The following is a 17798-nucleotide window of genomic DNA, read 5'->3' on the forward strand; positions in this document are numbered from 1 at the left end:
TCTGTGCTACCTGCTTCCTGGGCCTCCGTCCACTGCTCCCACCTCAGCTTCCTGCCCCAGACAATGTTTTCAGGACCTCATGGTCTTGTTGCCATTGTCCTTGGCATATTGGGCCTTCCCCTTGGACCCCTTTGTGCAGTCAGACTGATCATCTGAACTCTAAAGTTCTGGCTCTTTGTGACACGTTAACTTGGATGTAACTGCCTTCTACAGGTATAGTATGTAATATCCTGAATGGAACTCTAGAGGTCAGATGATTCCAGGTGGTTGAGGACTCGTTATGCCTTGGGGTAGACTTTTTTTTTTTGAGTTGGAGTCTCACTCTGTCATCCAGACTGGAGTGCAGCGGCTGCTCCCGGCCACCGCAGCCTCAACCTGCTGGGCTCCGGTGATCCTTCCACCTCAGCCTTCCAAGTAGCTGGAACTACAGGGGCACGCTACCACACCCGGCTAATTTTTTTGATTTATTGCAGAGATGATGTCTCGCCTGCCCAGGGGGGGTCTCGAACCCGCAGGCTCAGGCAATCCACTCACCTCAGCCTCCCAAAGGTGCGGGATTGCAGGCTGAGCCACCGAGCTGAGTTTGGGGTAAACTTTGACAAACGGTAAATAGGATATGCCAGAGGAGAGGCAGGATCCTGTTAGACAGCTCTTTATCTCTTCCTGGCTCGTGGTGGGATGGGAGCCAGTGCTCACATGCCTCATTTGCATTCCTGCATATCCTTTGTTGACTCATATCCTGCTTTCTTCACACTTGCTGTCCTGGAGGGCCCAGCAAAAGAGAATCACTTCAATCCTTGCCTCAGGCTAGTTCAAGGGGACCCAGGTTGAGACCATATCATGCATATACTACCTGAGAGCAGAAAATAGTTCCTTTCTTGTTGTTATGCCACACATGGAATGTAAATTGTTTGTGTGTGTAGCATTTAGCCTCAGTGCATTGTGGAACTTAGTCTTCATGACATTTTTGTGTATAGGCAGTCATTTCATGATTTATACTCTAAACAAAACCCTAAGAATATCCACCAGTTTACTTCACTGGTATTAAAAAAAACAAAAACAAAAACAAACACTTCTTAAATAGTTGTTTTGCTCTTGCATGCATATAAATAAAGGAAGAATAAACTGACAGTCATCTGGCCATGAATTTTTATTAACTCATAGTATCTTGCCAAGGGTTCTGTTCCATTCATCTTTATTTTGTGTAGGAAGGAGGTCTTGTAGCTTGGTCATAGTATTCAAATCTTAAATAGATGTTCCAGATTTTTCTTTCCAGCAATAAAGAATGTAATCATAAGCCCAACTATTACTTTTATTTTTGACATTACATATGCCTACAACTATATTTCTGAATCTACATATAAAATATTTGGTATAATACTTAGTGGTCTGTAGCAGGTAAATTTTTTTTTCTCCAAAAATTCAAAGACCTGTTTAGCAGTACTTAATGAAGATGGAACGCACAGTTATCAAGTTCATATATTTCCTGGTAGAAAATAAACTTAAAATTTTTAATGTATGAAAGGAGTTTGAACATATCATATGCATGTGAAGGGGTCTAGGATAAGCCACTGAGGTGTAAAAATTATGAGCTGAAGGCATTTGAGTTCCTGTAATCCCTTCTCTGTTGAAAAGTGGAGCCTCCCCAAAAGAACTCAAGCTTCATAAATTGCCTCCCTGAGAAAACACTCATCTTCTCTTCTTGGAGATGGGAGTCAGCACTATTTCCAGACCTTGTCATAGATTCTCTTCAGGGCCTGTTTATCTTTCCAGAAAGCCATCTGTTTGTCCATCTGTGCCCTTTCTCTCCACCTTCTAAGAAGTTATTTGTTCTCCTAGCAGTGGCCCTTCTCCTTCATTCCATCTCCCATTCAGATGGTGTCCACGCCCCAGATACTTACAGCCTTGATTCACATTTTTCTGTGAACTCCCATTTTCTGTGTGCATACTGAATGCAATCTGCCTTTCCTATCACTCATCTGTTGTTTGTCAGTTTAATTTGCTGGCCTCCAAAACCGAACACAACAAGGTAGAGGAAAAGCTTTCTCTCCCTGATCTGGGAAAAAAAGGCAAATTATATGCTCCTTTGCCATTAAAACATCATTGACACACTAACATGTAGGACTCTTTGATCCCCAAAACCCTATCCTCACTGATGAGATCCAAAATCTTTAGGAAGAAAATATGAACCAAAATGATTTTAATCATGATGAATATCATAACTGGATCTTTTTAGCCCCGAGAAAGGAACATAGTTATGAAAACCAATAAAACATTGCAAAGATCTCCATATAAAATAAGGTAGGTATTAAAGCAAAATAACAAGGTGAAGTTTTCCTGTTGTCTGGGACTAAAACCGATACTTGGCTTCTTTATTCAGAGATAGCTGTGTTCAGTGGTGCATTTGGAAGTCATTAAATTATTCATTTAATAATTCCAGAATTTCTCTTACCACAGAAGCAGAATTATCAGTGAGCACCTATGATATGTCATGAAAAATGTTAACTATCTGCTTTCTTAATTCATTTTAGCTAGGTCATAAAAAACCTGTCTTCTTTGAAAAAGCCCCAGCTCTTCCACTAACCAGCACTGGGACTTGAGTCAAGCCATTTAACCGGCCTAGATAGCTCCATCTGAAATGTGATTGCATAAGTCCCTTCCAGCTCTCATGTTCTAGTAGTTCTGGGACATTATCTATATGAGGAAATTAATGTTACCTGCTTGTTTCTATACTGAGTTGTGACATCATAAATCACTCCGATTTGGAGAACATGGAACTTTAAGGATTTATTTTGCTACTTATTATATTTGCATTAGCTACACAATTCAGTTATGTGATTTTAGATGAAACGATACTGAACTTTGTCCTATTAGGGATGTGTGTTATTAATATTTATGGTTATTAAAAAAACCCAGGTGCCATCTATGTATGTGTACGCAGATCAAGATGCTTTTTAATGCAGCGTCTATCACAAATATTTCAGAGTGCTGGGCAGAAATGTTATCAGTAAGGTGACAGTGAGATCATTCTCTTCACAACACTTCAGACATTTGTGAAATAATTCGGGCAATGTCTAACTGTCCAAGCCTTTTCCACATCAAATTTACATGAATTCCATGCTTGGGTAAATGTATTACATTTTTAAAAATTCCTCTTTCACTGTGTCCAGAGTGAATAAGGGCACTCACCACTCACTAACACCCACCCCAAACACCTTAACAGCAAGGGAAGCCATACTGGTATATTGACCCAGAAAATTGAAGCACTAAGAAAAATATGAGTATTTCCCCAGTAAAACAAGAGAGTGAAAAAAATGTTTGGTTTTCCTAGATATAATTATTTTTATAATCAGGTATAAAGTACTTTTCACTACAGTAGGACTTTTAAATGAGTTTTTGTGTGGGTGTGTGGGGCTGAGAACAAATTGCCTCCTGCACATGAAAAATAATAATCATCCATCCAAGGAGTTCCATTTAGACACTCATGAGCAGAGTGCATTTGGGAAACTTCAACTTAAATTATGAATCTAGACTTATTTTATGGAGTAGATTCAAAAGTTGTTTCCGGGGGCGGGGAAAGGAGCAGATGAAATAAGGGCAGAATGATGTCTGTAAATGTTGAAGCTGAGATGAGGTATGTAAGCGTTCATTATGATGCTCTTGTGTGTTTGAATACTGGTACAATACTAAAAGGATTACATTTCCTGAGTTCGGGTCAGGCAGTTCTGACTTGAATCAGAGAAGTAGAGAGCTATGTTGTATTTGAGATTCAGAGACACCTCTCAGGGGAATTAATGATGCTGATAGAGAAAAACTCCCTTTTCCCTTTTGAGGCCTTGAGGAGGGAAGAGGGGTCTTCCTATAATTGTTGGCCAGTGATGAGGCTGGGGCGTGTAGGCCTTTCTCAAGTGACCAGCTCTGCTCCTTTGCTCTTTCTCTAGCACAGTTATCATCCACATTTAGATTCTCTCTGCCTCTCCCAGAAGACTTCTGCCACCATCCAGGATTTTAAAGCAGGGCACAGTCAGTCAGGAGAGTCTATGAGAGCCTGCACAATCTAGGGGACATTATGAATTCATTCACTCACCTCTCACCTATACTGTTGTTTTATGTCAACTCTGATTTAGGCATTGTAAATAGGAGACCTGAATCTTATCAGTGGATTTTATCTTGGAAAAATATTTATTCCTCTTCACTCTATGCTTCCTCTGCAGTGTTTTGTGGCAAAGGGCAATGTACTCTTTGATGTTTCATGGAGCTTACCTGATTTATCTTATTCAGATTCTTCAGATCAGTAGGCTTAGAAATTCCTGCGAAGCAGCCAAATTTATTCCTTCCCCAAATATAAGAGATACCAAAACATAAATGCAAGTCTAGAAACTATTGCTATAATGCTGTACTGATGAAGTGTAAAATGACAGATGATATGTCACTGGTACCCAGCACAGGCCTTGGCACACAGAAAATGTTTAATCGGTATCTGAGTTTTTAATACATCACTGTCTACCAACTCTCTTTAATATTAAGACAGAAAATAAACTCTTATTGTTAAGAAATGAATCCACCCCAAGCAAAGAAGAGCTGTATAACATTTAAAGAGCTATATAAAAGAAAAATTTGGGAGACAGTGACTCGGGTATTTTTTTTTTTTTTTAAGAGGTGAGGTCTTGCCAAGTTGCCCAGGCTAGTCTCTAGCCTGTGGGCTCAGACAGTCCTCTCACCTCAGCCTCCCAAAGTGCTGGGATTAGAGGTGTGAGCCACCGCACCCAACCGTGACTTTGTCACGGCTCACTGCAGCCTCAGCCTCCTTAGCTCAGGAGATCCTTCCACTCAGCCTCTGGAGTTGCTAAGATTATAGGCATGTGCCACCACATCTGGCTAATTTTTTACAGAGGCACGGTCTTGCTATGTTGCCCAGGCTGGTCTCAAACTCCTGGGTTCAAGCAATCCCCCACCTTGTCCTCCCAAAGTACTAGCATTACAGGCGGAGCCGCTGTACCTGGCCATGACATGGGTTTTCAAGAGGTCTGGATGACTCCCATACCAGGGAAATGACAGGGGTTGGCCAGTTGCCTGGTGCCTCTGAGACTCCACAGTCATAAATACAGCAAACTTGTAGCTACCAGGAAATCTGACAGTATAGAGGTCTTGGTGCAGTGTTTGGGATTGTCCTACACCCATCTCAAGTTAAAAGTTAAAAAGTTTTGAGTCACAATTGTAAGTTAAAAGGAGAAAGAAGAAGATGAGAAAGTTAGTTAAATAGTTTAATCAGAGCAGTTTTACAATTCTAAAATTAACAAGCAGACTTGTAATAAAAGAGCTCCAATGTTTGCAAAATGGCCTTGCTTCCATTCTGAATCTGTCTTTTTAATTGTAAAGATTAACATTACATTTAAAAGGACCCAAAATGGAAAAAATGGGGTGATTTATATTATCATCCGTGTTTTGTGATGCAACTGATGAAATCCCTGAATGGATATTGCTTCAGCTTTGATATTAAAAAATGGCCTGTCAGAAGTCCTTAATCATCAACTGAACACAGGTGGCTGAAAGAAAAAGAAAAACCCAAAACTACTGTCAAGTTCATAATGTATCACATTGTTGGTGGATGACACTGGCTCCAGATATACAATTAAGCCCACGACACTTTATTACTATGAATATAATTATCATGAAAGTTCTTTCACGGTGATCAACTTGCTTCTGAAGATTTTCTTTGTTCGTTTAAACTTGCATAATAAACATGCAATGAATGATTTCTTTTGAAAGTGTATTTTTTGCAGTCTTTTTGTTTTCATACAAAGATTTCATAAAGTTGCAATGTTGCATCAGAGCATTACCAAAATAACAGCAGGAGCACATGGGGAGGGCAGATATGAGTTTAGCTGAATGAGAAGAGCCTCCTTTCGTCCTGAGAAACACCACCCGTCTTTTTTTAAAAAGGTGCAAACTGCTTTTCTTACCCTCCCCCACCAAAGAAAAGAATACAGGAAAAAGAAAACCTCACAAAATCAATCTAACTAAGAAAAGGAAGATCGAGGTAAAGAAAATAAAGATGTGTTTTCATGCACATATCTTCTGCATAGCTCAACCCACATATAGTAAGGCACTATTTCTCTTCACAACGGGTGTCCACGGCAATCTGTTAAGTGCTACAGTGCTCTGTGACCATTAGACGGATCCTTCCAGGATGGCGAAATAAAGAGGCCGGGTGAGTGTGGTTGCCATGCGTCTCTGTGAAGGTCCCGTAGCTCATGGAGACTTCCAGGAGTCTCCGAAGAAAATCTGTCTGTGTTATGATAGAAAGTGTCTGGAATGGTTTTCTTTCCAGAGCTCCCTTTTTGTCTGCGTATGAATTTAGATGATTCTTCAGTCTTGATTCTCAAAGAAAATACAGAAGGTGGGGGCAAAACAGTCAGGTCTTCAGAAACAGAGCTTTGATGTTCCCAGCAAGCACACAACGCTGGCAATTCACAAAATCAGCAAGATGTTTCCAAGAAAGCAGAGAGATTGAGAAAGGGGGGGAGAGAGAGAGACAGAGAGAGAGACAGAGAGAGAAAGAGAGAGAGAGAGGGAGAGAGAGAGAGGGAGAGAGAGAGAGGGAGTGTTTTGGTTTTTAGAGGTGATCAGGGTCTGAGTTTAATTCAGCTGGTCTTCATACTGTTTCCGGAAACAATCCCCTGCTGGGAAAAATTCCCAGCACCTTTCTTGATACATCTTCCAGACATAAGATTCCTGTGAAAGTAGAGGAAATATATTAACGTTTTCCCCCAAATCTGTGCAAAATATGAGAGAGAAACTCAGTTTTGTTATATGTATACATCACACGTAATTGGAGAAGTCCAGATTCATTTAGATAATTCCTAACTATACCAGACCTTATTTACTTCCAGTAATAAACAAATAATCAATCTTTATCCTCATCATAAAATAATAATGACTAAAAATATACTTATGGTCTATGTTTTTGAGGGTTCTCTTAAAATGTTGTTTCCTTTAAGTTCAAACTATTAACAATCTCTGGTGAACACCAGTGGAAGAGGAATTTCAATTAGCTTACAAACCTTAGACGTTTAATAAGCAGTATTTTTAACTGACCATAATACTGTGGGTTGATGTTCATTTGAAATCATCTGCCATCTGATTAAGCAATCAAGGATATTACACAATAATTAAGAATACTCAATTTTCTTATAACAGGGAATTCAAAACCCACCATTTTCAGTTAATAAAAGCTTATTGTTTTAAGTGAAATTAGAATTTTACTTTTTTAGCAAAGGCAGTCTTTTCTACACTCATGCCAGATCACAGGAATTTTATATATCAAAATACCACAAATAATATCTGAAAGTAATTCCACCTCTTACTATTTAACATGTTGTTTTAACATTTAGGGCTTCTCTATCATTTCTTTCAGAAGATATATAGGCACTATTTACCTACCTGTCCTGTGTGTTCAGTTTCATCTTTGTTTATGAGATACATCAGAAAAAACCTACAGATACAGAGAGACTGATCAGAAATAGATTGTATGGAAATAGAGTATAAAAATATAGGACATATTTTTATATATTATATGCTGTATTCAATTGTTGTAGACACAGAGAAAACACCACATGTACATTTTTTGGAAAATTTAATTACAGTGTACCAGAAAGAGGTAAGGTTATTTTTTGACTTGACTCTTCTGATCTGATGTGTAATTTTACCTGAGACGCTTCAAGTTAGGAATATATGCAATTTTGTTGGAATCAAAGCAGCACTGATGAATTTTAACTGAAGACAGCTTAAAAAGAAGTTCTAATTTACTGATCAAGTTCAACTGAGTATAGTTAAACTGTTTTCTTCCCCAACAATGCTATTTTGCATCTCTACTGTTTGATATCAAAATTGGGTCAGAAAGTGAGTAAGAATAGCATTTTACCAAACTAGAGTTTTGGCTAGTCCCAAGTAATGGCAAGACTTCTGGGTATATTTAAAAAAATGCAACTTTTAACTGGGTGTCCAACAGTGCCTGAAGAGATGTGTAAACCCTTAAAAGAGAAACATGGCCAAGACTCCCTGAGAGCCTCTGCTCTTTCCTGTCTACCTTTCATTTCAAGTTCTAGAAAGCATTATTTACATGAACAGCTGCAACTTCATTTCTTAAGTCAACCTACTCTAGAGGAAAGAGCCCCACTAGTTGTTGGTCATTCTCTCAAAGTATCTGCAGCAATTGTAAGGAAAAAGAAACTGCTCTCTCTCTTGCTTCTCAAGCTTCCAGAGCTGGAGGGAGCCAGGGGCTATTGGAAGGGCCAAAGACTCTGAGACGGACACACTCACAAGTAGTTGGCCAAGTTGTGCTCCTGTAAAGTGTGGGTTTCGAAGCCATGTGGCACCGTGTCGAAGTAATCATTGCCTATTCCACAGATGAAGCATTTGGTCTAGAAGAGAAAGGCACATATTAAAATGTTAGAGAGCCCAGAAAGCAAAACAAAAGGAAAACACAACTTGCTGTGTAGGGGCAGCTCTTTTGTTTATTTGACATATGTTAAAGGCTGTCACGTGGAAATTGTTCCAAGTCCACAAATATAAACTTAACTGCTGCCGGAACTTTATCTTGGTATAGTGGGTTTAAATGAACTGTGGCGGGAAGTAACAGATGCAGATAGAGCACAGGATAATGATAGCTGAAAAGCAATGTCTCTTCCTTATTTTCTCCAGCCTAGGGGAAAGTGTCCAGGCTTAGTGGTCACTTCTCTTCATGACACAAGTTATGTGTCCTCAAATGAAATTGCAAACTTAGTACCTACTCAAAGTCTGATGACATGAGGGTTTGGGGGAAGGTACAGATTCCTTTGGGGAGGGCCAAATCAAATACCAAGCCAAGAGGTGCCCCATCATTCCATCCACAATCGGGCGAGGGTCTGCCATGACAGAATTAACCAGTGGACATGTATTAGGAATAACTTTCAACTCTAGAACTGGCTGCCTGGTCTTTTGGCTTCCACCTTCTCTGGACCACACCTATCTTTATGTAGCCTGTGGAACAGTACCTGTGAAGTCTGCCATTGGCAGGCCTGGCGCACAAAACCCAAGGAGAAGCAGATCCATTTCATGATCAGAATTCTGCATGTATCAGTGCAACTAAATTCAATAGTTATTGTCCTAGTGTGACTTGATGGTTATCTCTCTCTGCCAATTAGAAGCTGTTTAATGTCATTTGGAGCATGTTTACAATGCCCTGGATTCTGGAGATGACAATCAAGATGATTATGAGAACTCATAAAATGCTTCATGCCTTACTGATCAACAAACTGTTGAAAGCAGATAGACCACATTCAGGAATTTGGGAGAACAATCAGGTCTTTATATCCATCGATGATGTCTTTTTTTTTTTTTTTGAGTTGGAGTCTTACTCCGTTGCCCAGACTGGAGTGCCATGGCACACTCACGGCCACCCAACCGTCCACCTGCTGGGCTTCGGCGATCCTTCCGCCTCAGCCTTTTAAGTAGCCAGAACTACAGGCACGAGCTGCCACGCCCAGCTAATTTTGGCTTTATTATAGAGACATGGCACGCCAAGTTGCCCAGGCGGGTCTCGAACCCGTAGGCTCAGGCTATCCACTCGCCTCGGCCTCCCAAAGTGCTGGGATAACAGGATGAGCCACCGAGCCTGGCCAACAATGTCTCTTAAATAGGACAAACCACTCATCAGCTCTATCCACGAACTTGCTCTTCCTCAGGGTCACGGTACCACTATCCATCTGGTGGCTCATGCCTGAAATCTGGAAATCCCCTCGCTTGTTCCATCCTCTTCATTCTCTGTCTTTGGCCAATCATTAAGTTCTTCTCACTGCAACTCCTGTATCCTCAGTGGCAGGTTTCAGCAAAAGCTTCTCAATCTCCTACCTGGAAAAGGCTGCTAGCCTACTGGCCTGCCCCTGGTTTTGCCAGTTTTTACTTCACTTCCCGTATTTTAAATCATTTTTCTTTTTAAAATGCAAGCTCAGTCATCTGGCTGCCCTGCTTACATCCCTTTTCTTGTTCCTCATAGCCCATACGTTAAACTGTCAAGTTCTCAAATGAGTCATTAGGCATTTCACTTGCTGGTCTTCCTCTCCAGCCTCCTCACTAGAATTTAATGCTGCATCTTGAACCACTTATGCGTCCAAGAAAAATCTGCATATCAAATTCCTTAAAATCCGAGTCTTGGTATATAATCACAGGTGGCCACATTCTCAGAATCCAACGTGAATGGTACCCCTGGAGTTGTGCCCGATGGCGGGGGAGGGGACAAGGAGGACATCTAAACTGTCTTCTTCGCTCCCTATCAAGCCCACATGTCCACAATCTTCAGGCCTCAGGGTGGGCATCCCTTCTAGGAAGTTCCCCTGTCATCCAGATATGAACCAGATACCAGCTGCAAGGAGACTCCAGCACTCAGTGCTTTACTGCTATAAAAGGCTTACCACCCTGCTCTATCACCACCTGTTAACTTGCTTGTCAGTGAATTTATGGTTTTGAATGAATAGTCTCCCCACTTCTTGAGGGCAGGATGGTACTATGCTGCTGCCTGTATGTACCTGGAGTCCACTATAGCTCTAGCCTAACACGCGGCACACTTGTCTGCATTGCTTGGATGGAAAGCAGGCGAATGAAACCATACGTTGTTTGTGCCCCTTCCTCCTTCCCCCAGTATTCACGATTCTTTGGGCCACGGCAGTAGGGAAAATGAGTGCCCACAGCAAAAAAGCTGAGTCAAGCCGGGCTCGGTGGCTCAACCTGTAATCCCAGCGCTTTGGGAGGCTGAGGTGAGTGGATTGCCTGAGCTCGTGGGTTCGAAACCCGCCTGGGCAACTTGGTGAGCCCTCATCTCTACAATAAAATTTAAAAATTAGCTGGGCGTGGTAGTGCGCGCCTGTAGTTCCAGCTACTTGGAAGGCTGAGGCGGAAGGATCGTCGGAGCCCAGCGGGTCGAGGCTGCAGTGGCTGGGAGTGGTCACTGCACTTCAGTCTGGGTGACAGAGTGAGACTCCAACTCAAAAAAAAAAACAAAAAAAACCTGAGTCATAAACAGAGAAACTTACCTCCATGTCTTCTTTGACTTGTTCCTGTTGATCTCTAAGTTCTCCAAAAGCATCAATAATTAGACCTAATGTTCAATAAAGACATTTATCAACCAGGGGATAATAATTAAAATCAGAGTCCTTTGAATTTGTATTAACCATGAGATAATGATTAAATTCACAGCCCCTTGGCTGATCCCTTCAAGGGAAGGGAAAACATACAGCTACCTTGGGAAATGCTCAGAACGTGATAAAAGTGTTTGTACATGTCTGATACCCTTACACTATGAAAGTGGTAGTGTTTCTTTGGGGGCAGATGTACAGGCAGTAACTGGGCCATACACTCACTGAAAGAGTGTTTTAAAACCAAGTGACAGAGCAGGGAGAACCTTTCATTAACTTGGCATACATAGATGGCCTATTGCTACTTAATTCATGCTAACGGAGAACAGTTGAGATTTATGGTGGTTAAGTACAGAAAACTCCACTCACAAGACTTTCCAGTAATGTATTATTTCCAAATCAAACGTTACCATAGAAATTGTGAGAAATTTGCCTCAGATTACTTTTTTCAAAAGTTCCTCCTAAGTAAATGTTCCAGAATTCCATTGACTGTGGCAATCAGAAAGGAACCGCCCTGAGTCGTGTTTCTGCTCCTTTTTCCTCCTGGGACTTGCTGGTTACACTTTCTTCTGAGTGTTTTATGACTTTGCCCTCTTATAAAACACGATATGGTTACACCCCATAAAGACACAGTGAGTGAGTTATGAGTCCCTTAAACTTGTCCATAGCACTTTACTAAAAAAAAAAAAAAAACCAACATATCATTTATAACTGTGGAATTTAAAGGATATTGTCACATTTATATAGGCATTTATTTCAAGCCAGGATAAATGTGTTAAGCAGAAAAAGACAAGTGACTTTTCTGAGAGAGAAAGACACTACATTCCAAGTGGCCCAAAAGTAAAAGGAAGAACTAGTGATTCGTTAATACCTGTGCCTGGCAGAGTTGGGTACTCAACAGTGATAATAGCTCTATGAGTAGTCAAGAGGCACCGATTATGCATCAGATCCTATACTAGGCATTTGAATGCATACCATTAAAAAAAAAAACCCTCTCAACAACCACAGGGCTTAGAGATTTCTATTATTTCCATGTGATAGACCCACAAAAGCTAAATGGCCCACCCACTCAAATTTGTGAAGTTGGGGTTCACGAGTGTGAACCTTAGTGCTGAGCATCAAACCAAGGAAGTGGTCCTTCCATTATTTATTTCAAAGACAAAAGAAAACTGTATTCGTCTTACCCTTACGCCAGGATCCCGCGCTTCTTTGTATTTCTCTCTACAGATTTTGCAATGACGAGATAATGAAAGGAACAGCTGTCTTTTTCAGCAAACACTTGACCTTCTTACCCTACCTGGAAACCTTGCATATCAGCTTTCAATAACATGTAGCTTAAATTCTACATTCTTTTGGGCTTTGGTGAGGATGATGCTTACCTTGTATTATGGCCAAGAGGATGACAATTACAAAGAAGAAGAAAGTGATGTCAAAGATGATTCGATAGATCTCATATTCATCTCCTGCTGGGTCTTCAATTTCATCGCCGATCCCGCCTCCAGCACGAACCCCAACATACATGTGGAACATGTAGCACTGGCAGAGAGAGGAGCTGTTTCACTTCCAGAAGGGGCATCGGCCCTCATTTTCCTCAACAAGCCTAAGAAGCTCCCTCTGGTTCCTAATCTCTCTGAAAATGGTGAGAATCTTTGCATTTTATATTGCCTCTTTTCATTTCAATGTCTGTGATTGTGATGTATAAACACGTGGCTCTTGCATGCTACTGTCTACTAAACGAAATTGCATCCTCTACTTAGCACCTTCTGTCTCTCTTTGGAGAAAATGAAAAATACCTCACTGAGTATCTTGGCTCTGAAGCATCTGGGATAATAAATAATCATATCATGATCACACCGAGCGGCACAAAACTACATTTATTGCACTGATTAGTACTTTTGAGCATAAAAGACACAGAAACCCAGGAAAGGGAAAGCAAAAGCCCAACCTGTAACAGAATGGAATCTTAGAAAGTAAGACAGACAAGAACAGACTTAATAACACTCATCTGCCCCTCGCCTAGATATGTGGAATATGATACTGGAAGTTATTTTTTACTTTAATATATAGAACAACAACAAAACAGAAGACGGGGAAAGACAGGGAAGAACTAGCATCTCATTACTTAAACTCTAAAACATTAAAGCAACCAACAACAAGCACAGCTGCCAGTGCCCACTGCTGAAAATGGAGGGGTTCAGCGAAGTTCATTTGGACAGGGTTCTCGGCCTCAGACCCATCGATATTTTGGGCTGGATAATTCATTGTTGTGAAGAGCTGTATTGTGCACTGCAGGATATTTTAGAAGGATCCCCTGATCAATACTCCCTAGATGCCAACATCCTACCTTGTGGTGACAATAAAAAATATCTCCAGATGCCAAGCGTCCCCTAGGGGGCAAGGTCACCCTGGGTTGAGTCACTGGCTTAGAGCATCCAGTCTATTATCCTCATTCAAGATGAGTCCAAAATCCCCTTTCAGGTTTCATATTTAGCCACACTCGCCTTTGCCAAGCACCCCGTCCACTCTACTCATGGTTCCTCCAAATGAACTGATTCCAGATCTTTGCACGCATGCTCTCCTTATCTTGCAATATCCTTTCTCACTGCATCCCATTCCTACTCATCCTTTAGGGCCTATATTAATCATCCTTCCTCTGTGAGGCCTTCTTAAACTGTCCAGATACCCTGATTTACTTAACTGAAGTGTCACCCATCGATTCAAAATCTACTTACTTGCCACCAACCATAATGAAGGGGATAAAAGCCTTAATGCGGTTTCTTTTTGTATGCCAACACCCTCTTCTCCATTTCTGTCCATTCCTTCTCATTCTCCTTTGCCAGTTCTTCTTATCTGCCTATCTCTTCATGAACTAATGCTCCAGGACTGGCTTCTTGGAAATTTTTTTCTTCTAGGATACTGCCTTGGGGGAATCTTCCCAGTTTCAGGGCTTTAAAGATGATATTTAAGTATCATCTCTGTGTCCCTGACCCCCAAAACATTTCATTTCCAGCCAAAATTCCACACTTGGATACCCAACTGACTCCTTGTTTGGGGTCTATCTTCCTCCATTCCAACAAAAATGACTGTTACCGCTCTATCACCAGTGCCTAAAATAACATCCAGCACATGGCAAATATTCCAAAATCGTTTGTGGGATAAATGAGGGGTAAGTCCAGCTGTTCTCATGGAGAAGTCACTGCCTCAACCCCCAAACCCCCAAATCTCAGATCACTTTAGAATGCACAAAGTGTAAGCAAAGAACAGGCAACAAGATGACGCCAAAATGATCTCAGTTCAATTATGAGACCAACAGCTCATGGGTCTGATAGATGCAGAAGATAAAAAGGTCTCCTAGGTTAGATGCTTGAAATTTAGTGAACAGAATGAAATAATGTGCCATTCAGAAAAGACTTCTGTCAGCCTGGCATACAATAAAGAACATCAACATGGCCAGCTCAGTCAGTGCCCATCCAAGAACTGGCTGGGAGCCCAGGTAGAGGTCTCTTTGGCAGAGAGGCCAGGATAGTTCTTTAGAGAGAGCTGTATTAGGCCGATGGTGTCTATACCTAATTGCACATCTGAATCTCCTAGAGGCTCAAACATTCCAGATTGGTACTACCTATGAATTAAACTCTGGAAGTAAAATTTTGAAGATAGTCACTTAAAAAAAATCCCTAGGGACACTGCAGTGATATATATTTTTTATAACCTGGTGCTTAAAACTGATCATAGTAGTTCTGTGGGAAGAGGATTTTTTTTTTTTTTTTTGAGTTGGAGTCTCACTCCATTGCCCAGGCTGGAGTACAGTGGCCGCTCCCGGCCACCGCAGCCTCGACCTGGTAGGCTCTGGCGATCCTTCCGCCTCAGCCTTCCGAGTAGCTGGAACTACAGAAGCGCGCTACACACCCGGCTAATTTTTGATTTATTGTAGAGATGAGGTCTCGCCAAGTTGCCCAGGCGGGTCTCGAACCCGCAAGCTCAGACAATCCACTCACATCAGCCTCCCAAAGGCGCGGGATTACAGGCTGAGCCACCGAGCCCGGTTGGAAGAGGATATTTTATTTCCACTGTATAATCATGTACATACTGTTTGGATTCTTTTACCAGACATATCTCCTATTTTTATTAAGAAAAATTAGGTTATATGTTTTGCCCACATCTGTCTTCATAAGTACTTAGCTATGGATCAAAAGTTGTTACTGCAATGGCCTACTCTTCAATTAAAGAACGGACAGAGGCCATCTTTTCCATTGCTGGCATTCCCTGGTTTCATCACAAAGGGTTTTGTGTTTGGAACCTCCTCTGGGTATTCCTCGGGGGACTCATTTTGGACAGTGTACCTGACTCTGGTCTGGTACTTCTCCATATCAAACTCTGGTTCCTTGGACATCCAACCAATACCCATAGTGAGCCAACAGTGGGTTGTGCCATTCCCAGTTTCAGGTCCTGGAATGTCCCAGCTCCCCAGCCCTGCTTGTTTGAGGAATTGTGTGTTTGACAGCACTAGTGACTAAGATCATCCAGCTAATTCCTCTTGCTAATTCCTGCTGACCAAGATGTGGGGATTATAATTTGGCTTCCTACACAGAGTTTTTATCTAGGGAAGAGAATGTGCCAACTGGTTGAATAAACTCTTAATGTTGGTATTCTGTCTCATGCATCAGACAGGTGTGATACTGGTTAATGTCTGTTCCCAAGGATTCATTTTTAGTTTCTAGACATGTAAAGTTGAAGACAGGACTGTCGAATGAAACTAAATTACCAGAGAAAATGTCTCCTTCTCAGATCTCTTGTCAGTCATCTAACCGGCCTTTTCTGGCAATAATCCTATCTCATGGTCCTTAGCATTTTGATGAAGGGATTCCAGCAGAGATTAATAGATTTAAGGCCATGCTGAAAAGACAGGTAGAGTCTTATGTGTTTGATTATTTAGGCTTGCTAAAGTACTACACTTAAAAATAATAAAATGCACAGTCCATCTGTGGGATTTTGATTCTGATTTTCCCAGCCTTGTCTTTCACAATCGGGTCAGCCCCAGACACAGCACACAGATGGCTGCACTGGCAGACTAGGAGGTAGGTGGGGAATACCTACTAATAAGCTGCTGTCAGGCTTTCAGTCACTATCCTTCTGTATGTGAAAACCCTTTCATCCACCTTTCTTTTCACAGAATCAGCCCAAACCTGATACTAAGTGCTGGAGATGGAAGGAAGTATTTCTGCAAGACAAAAATCTGAGTCGCGAGGAAGGAAGGTGTCTAGTCCTACAAAAAGTGGAAACAGGCAGTGTTAATTCTCCAGATCTTTATTCTATAGCTTTCCCTGTTCATCCATCCCCTAAACGGATTCTTTCTGGGATTAATCATTGCTTATGTTGGCTTAGAAGACACTGAGGGCCAGTTTCTGTGGATTGGTGAAGATCCTTATGAGACTCTGATCTTGGCAAAAAAAGGGAGGAAACAAAGACACACAGAGAAAATAAACCAGAGAGGCGATTATTTGTTGGAAAGGTAGGGTAAAATAATGAGAACAATTAAGTGAGGTACTTTAGAACAATTACCTAAGCAGGTTCAATTCCCTAGGAGCATACAATTTTTTTTTCTTCATCTTGATTACCTGGTAGGGATTTTTTCCAAAACACATAGATCTTGATACCTTCCCGGCAGCCTCTGGCTCAGGGGTCTGGGTGGGCCTGCTGGTCCTGTGGTTTTATGTAGAGTTGCCCTAGGGATCCTCCTCTCCTTTTGAACTGAATGCCTTTATATATATTAGGTCAGTCTCCCTGGCTATCTCGCTACAATCATCTCTTTACCCTGGACTTTAGATCATTTTTCACTTTCTCCTCCTACATTCTTGTAGAGGAGGTTCAAAGTCTATCAGGATACTGCTGGTTTAATTAGATTCTCAGGCTCAAAACATCATAATCCAAAAAAAAAAAAAAAAATTCCCTGTGTGAATCATCATCCAATCTTGAACACTATAGCCACAGTGCCACCTGCTGTAAGTTATGAAAAGCAGGCGGGTGAATGGCCTACTTGTGGAAAATTAAAATGTTTCCTCAGACCCCAGGAAACAACCTCAAACAACAAAGGCAGTGGAAATTCAGGATGAAGCCAATACCATACGACATGTGTGAGGAAGACTTATCTTAAGATAAGGTTTGTAAAAAGGATTTTTCACAAAACACATAGATCTTGTTTATGTGTTATGAGACTGTCACAAAGAAGGGATTATCTTTAGAGACCTAAATTAAAGAAATTTAATCTTTCCATTTCCTAGTCCATGCTTCCTTCCTGCTGGCTGGCTGGTTTTAATAAGCCTCTGTTTTGAAAGGGCCCCACTGTTAAGTGATCTGTTGCATTTTAAATTTTAACATAATTTGTTGCATGAGTACTAGTAAGAAGCAAATTAAAGGGAGTGAGTTAGATCCTAAAATTGTAAGGTTACTCCAAGTAATGGGCTTCCAATCTGAGGGTTTTTAAGGCCAATCGGCGGGATATGAGCTTGTGCAAAGCTGCACAGACTCCTTTCTGGTTGGACAGGCGGGCAGCAGAACATCCCTGTGAACCAGAGAGGAGCTGGAATGTGGCTTTGTGTCCTGGGACTGAGTTTTCTCTTGCAGGAAGGA

General features: G+C 41.3%; 1 protein-coding gene across 2 annotated transcripts in view; it reads right to left on the bottom strand.

The window, feature by feature from the left end:
- Nucleotides 1–6572: 6572 nt before the first annotated feature.
- The window catches only part of LOC103250145 (ryanodine receptor 2-like), a 108025-nt gene continuing 96799 nt past the window's right edge, over nt 6573–17798 (bottom strand). Inside the window, exons 19-23 of one of the 2 annotated variants that reach the window (XM_021707877.1) lie at nt 12551–12707; nt 11070–11134; nt 8323–8423; nt 7444–7495; nt 6573–6735 (exon numbers count right to left, since the gene is read on the bottom strand). In XM_021707877.1, coding sequence (XP_021563552.1) covers nt 6640–6735; nt 7444–7495; nt 8323–8423; nt 11070–11134; nt 12551–12707 — 471 coding nt within the window. In that variant the 3' untranslated portion in view covers nt 6573–6639. The remainder of the gene's footprint in view (nt 6736–7443; nt 7496–8322; nt 8424–11069; nt 11135–12550; nt 12708–17798) is intronic. The other variant, XM_021707876.1, reaches the window with a different exon arrangement.

Source organism: Carlito syrichta, unplaced genomic scaffold (genome assembly GCF_000164805.1).
Source record: "Carlito syrichta isolate Samal-C Ts95f unplaced genomic scaffold, Tarsius_syrichta-2.0.1 Scaffold126566, whole genome shotgun sequence".
Taxonomy (NCBI): Eukaryota; Metazoa; Chordata; class Mammalia; order Primates; family Tarsiidae; genus Carlito; species Carlito syrichta.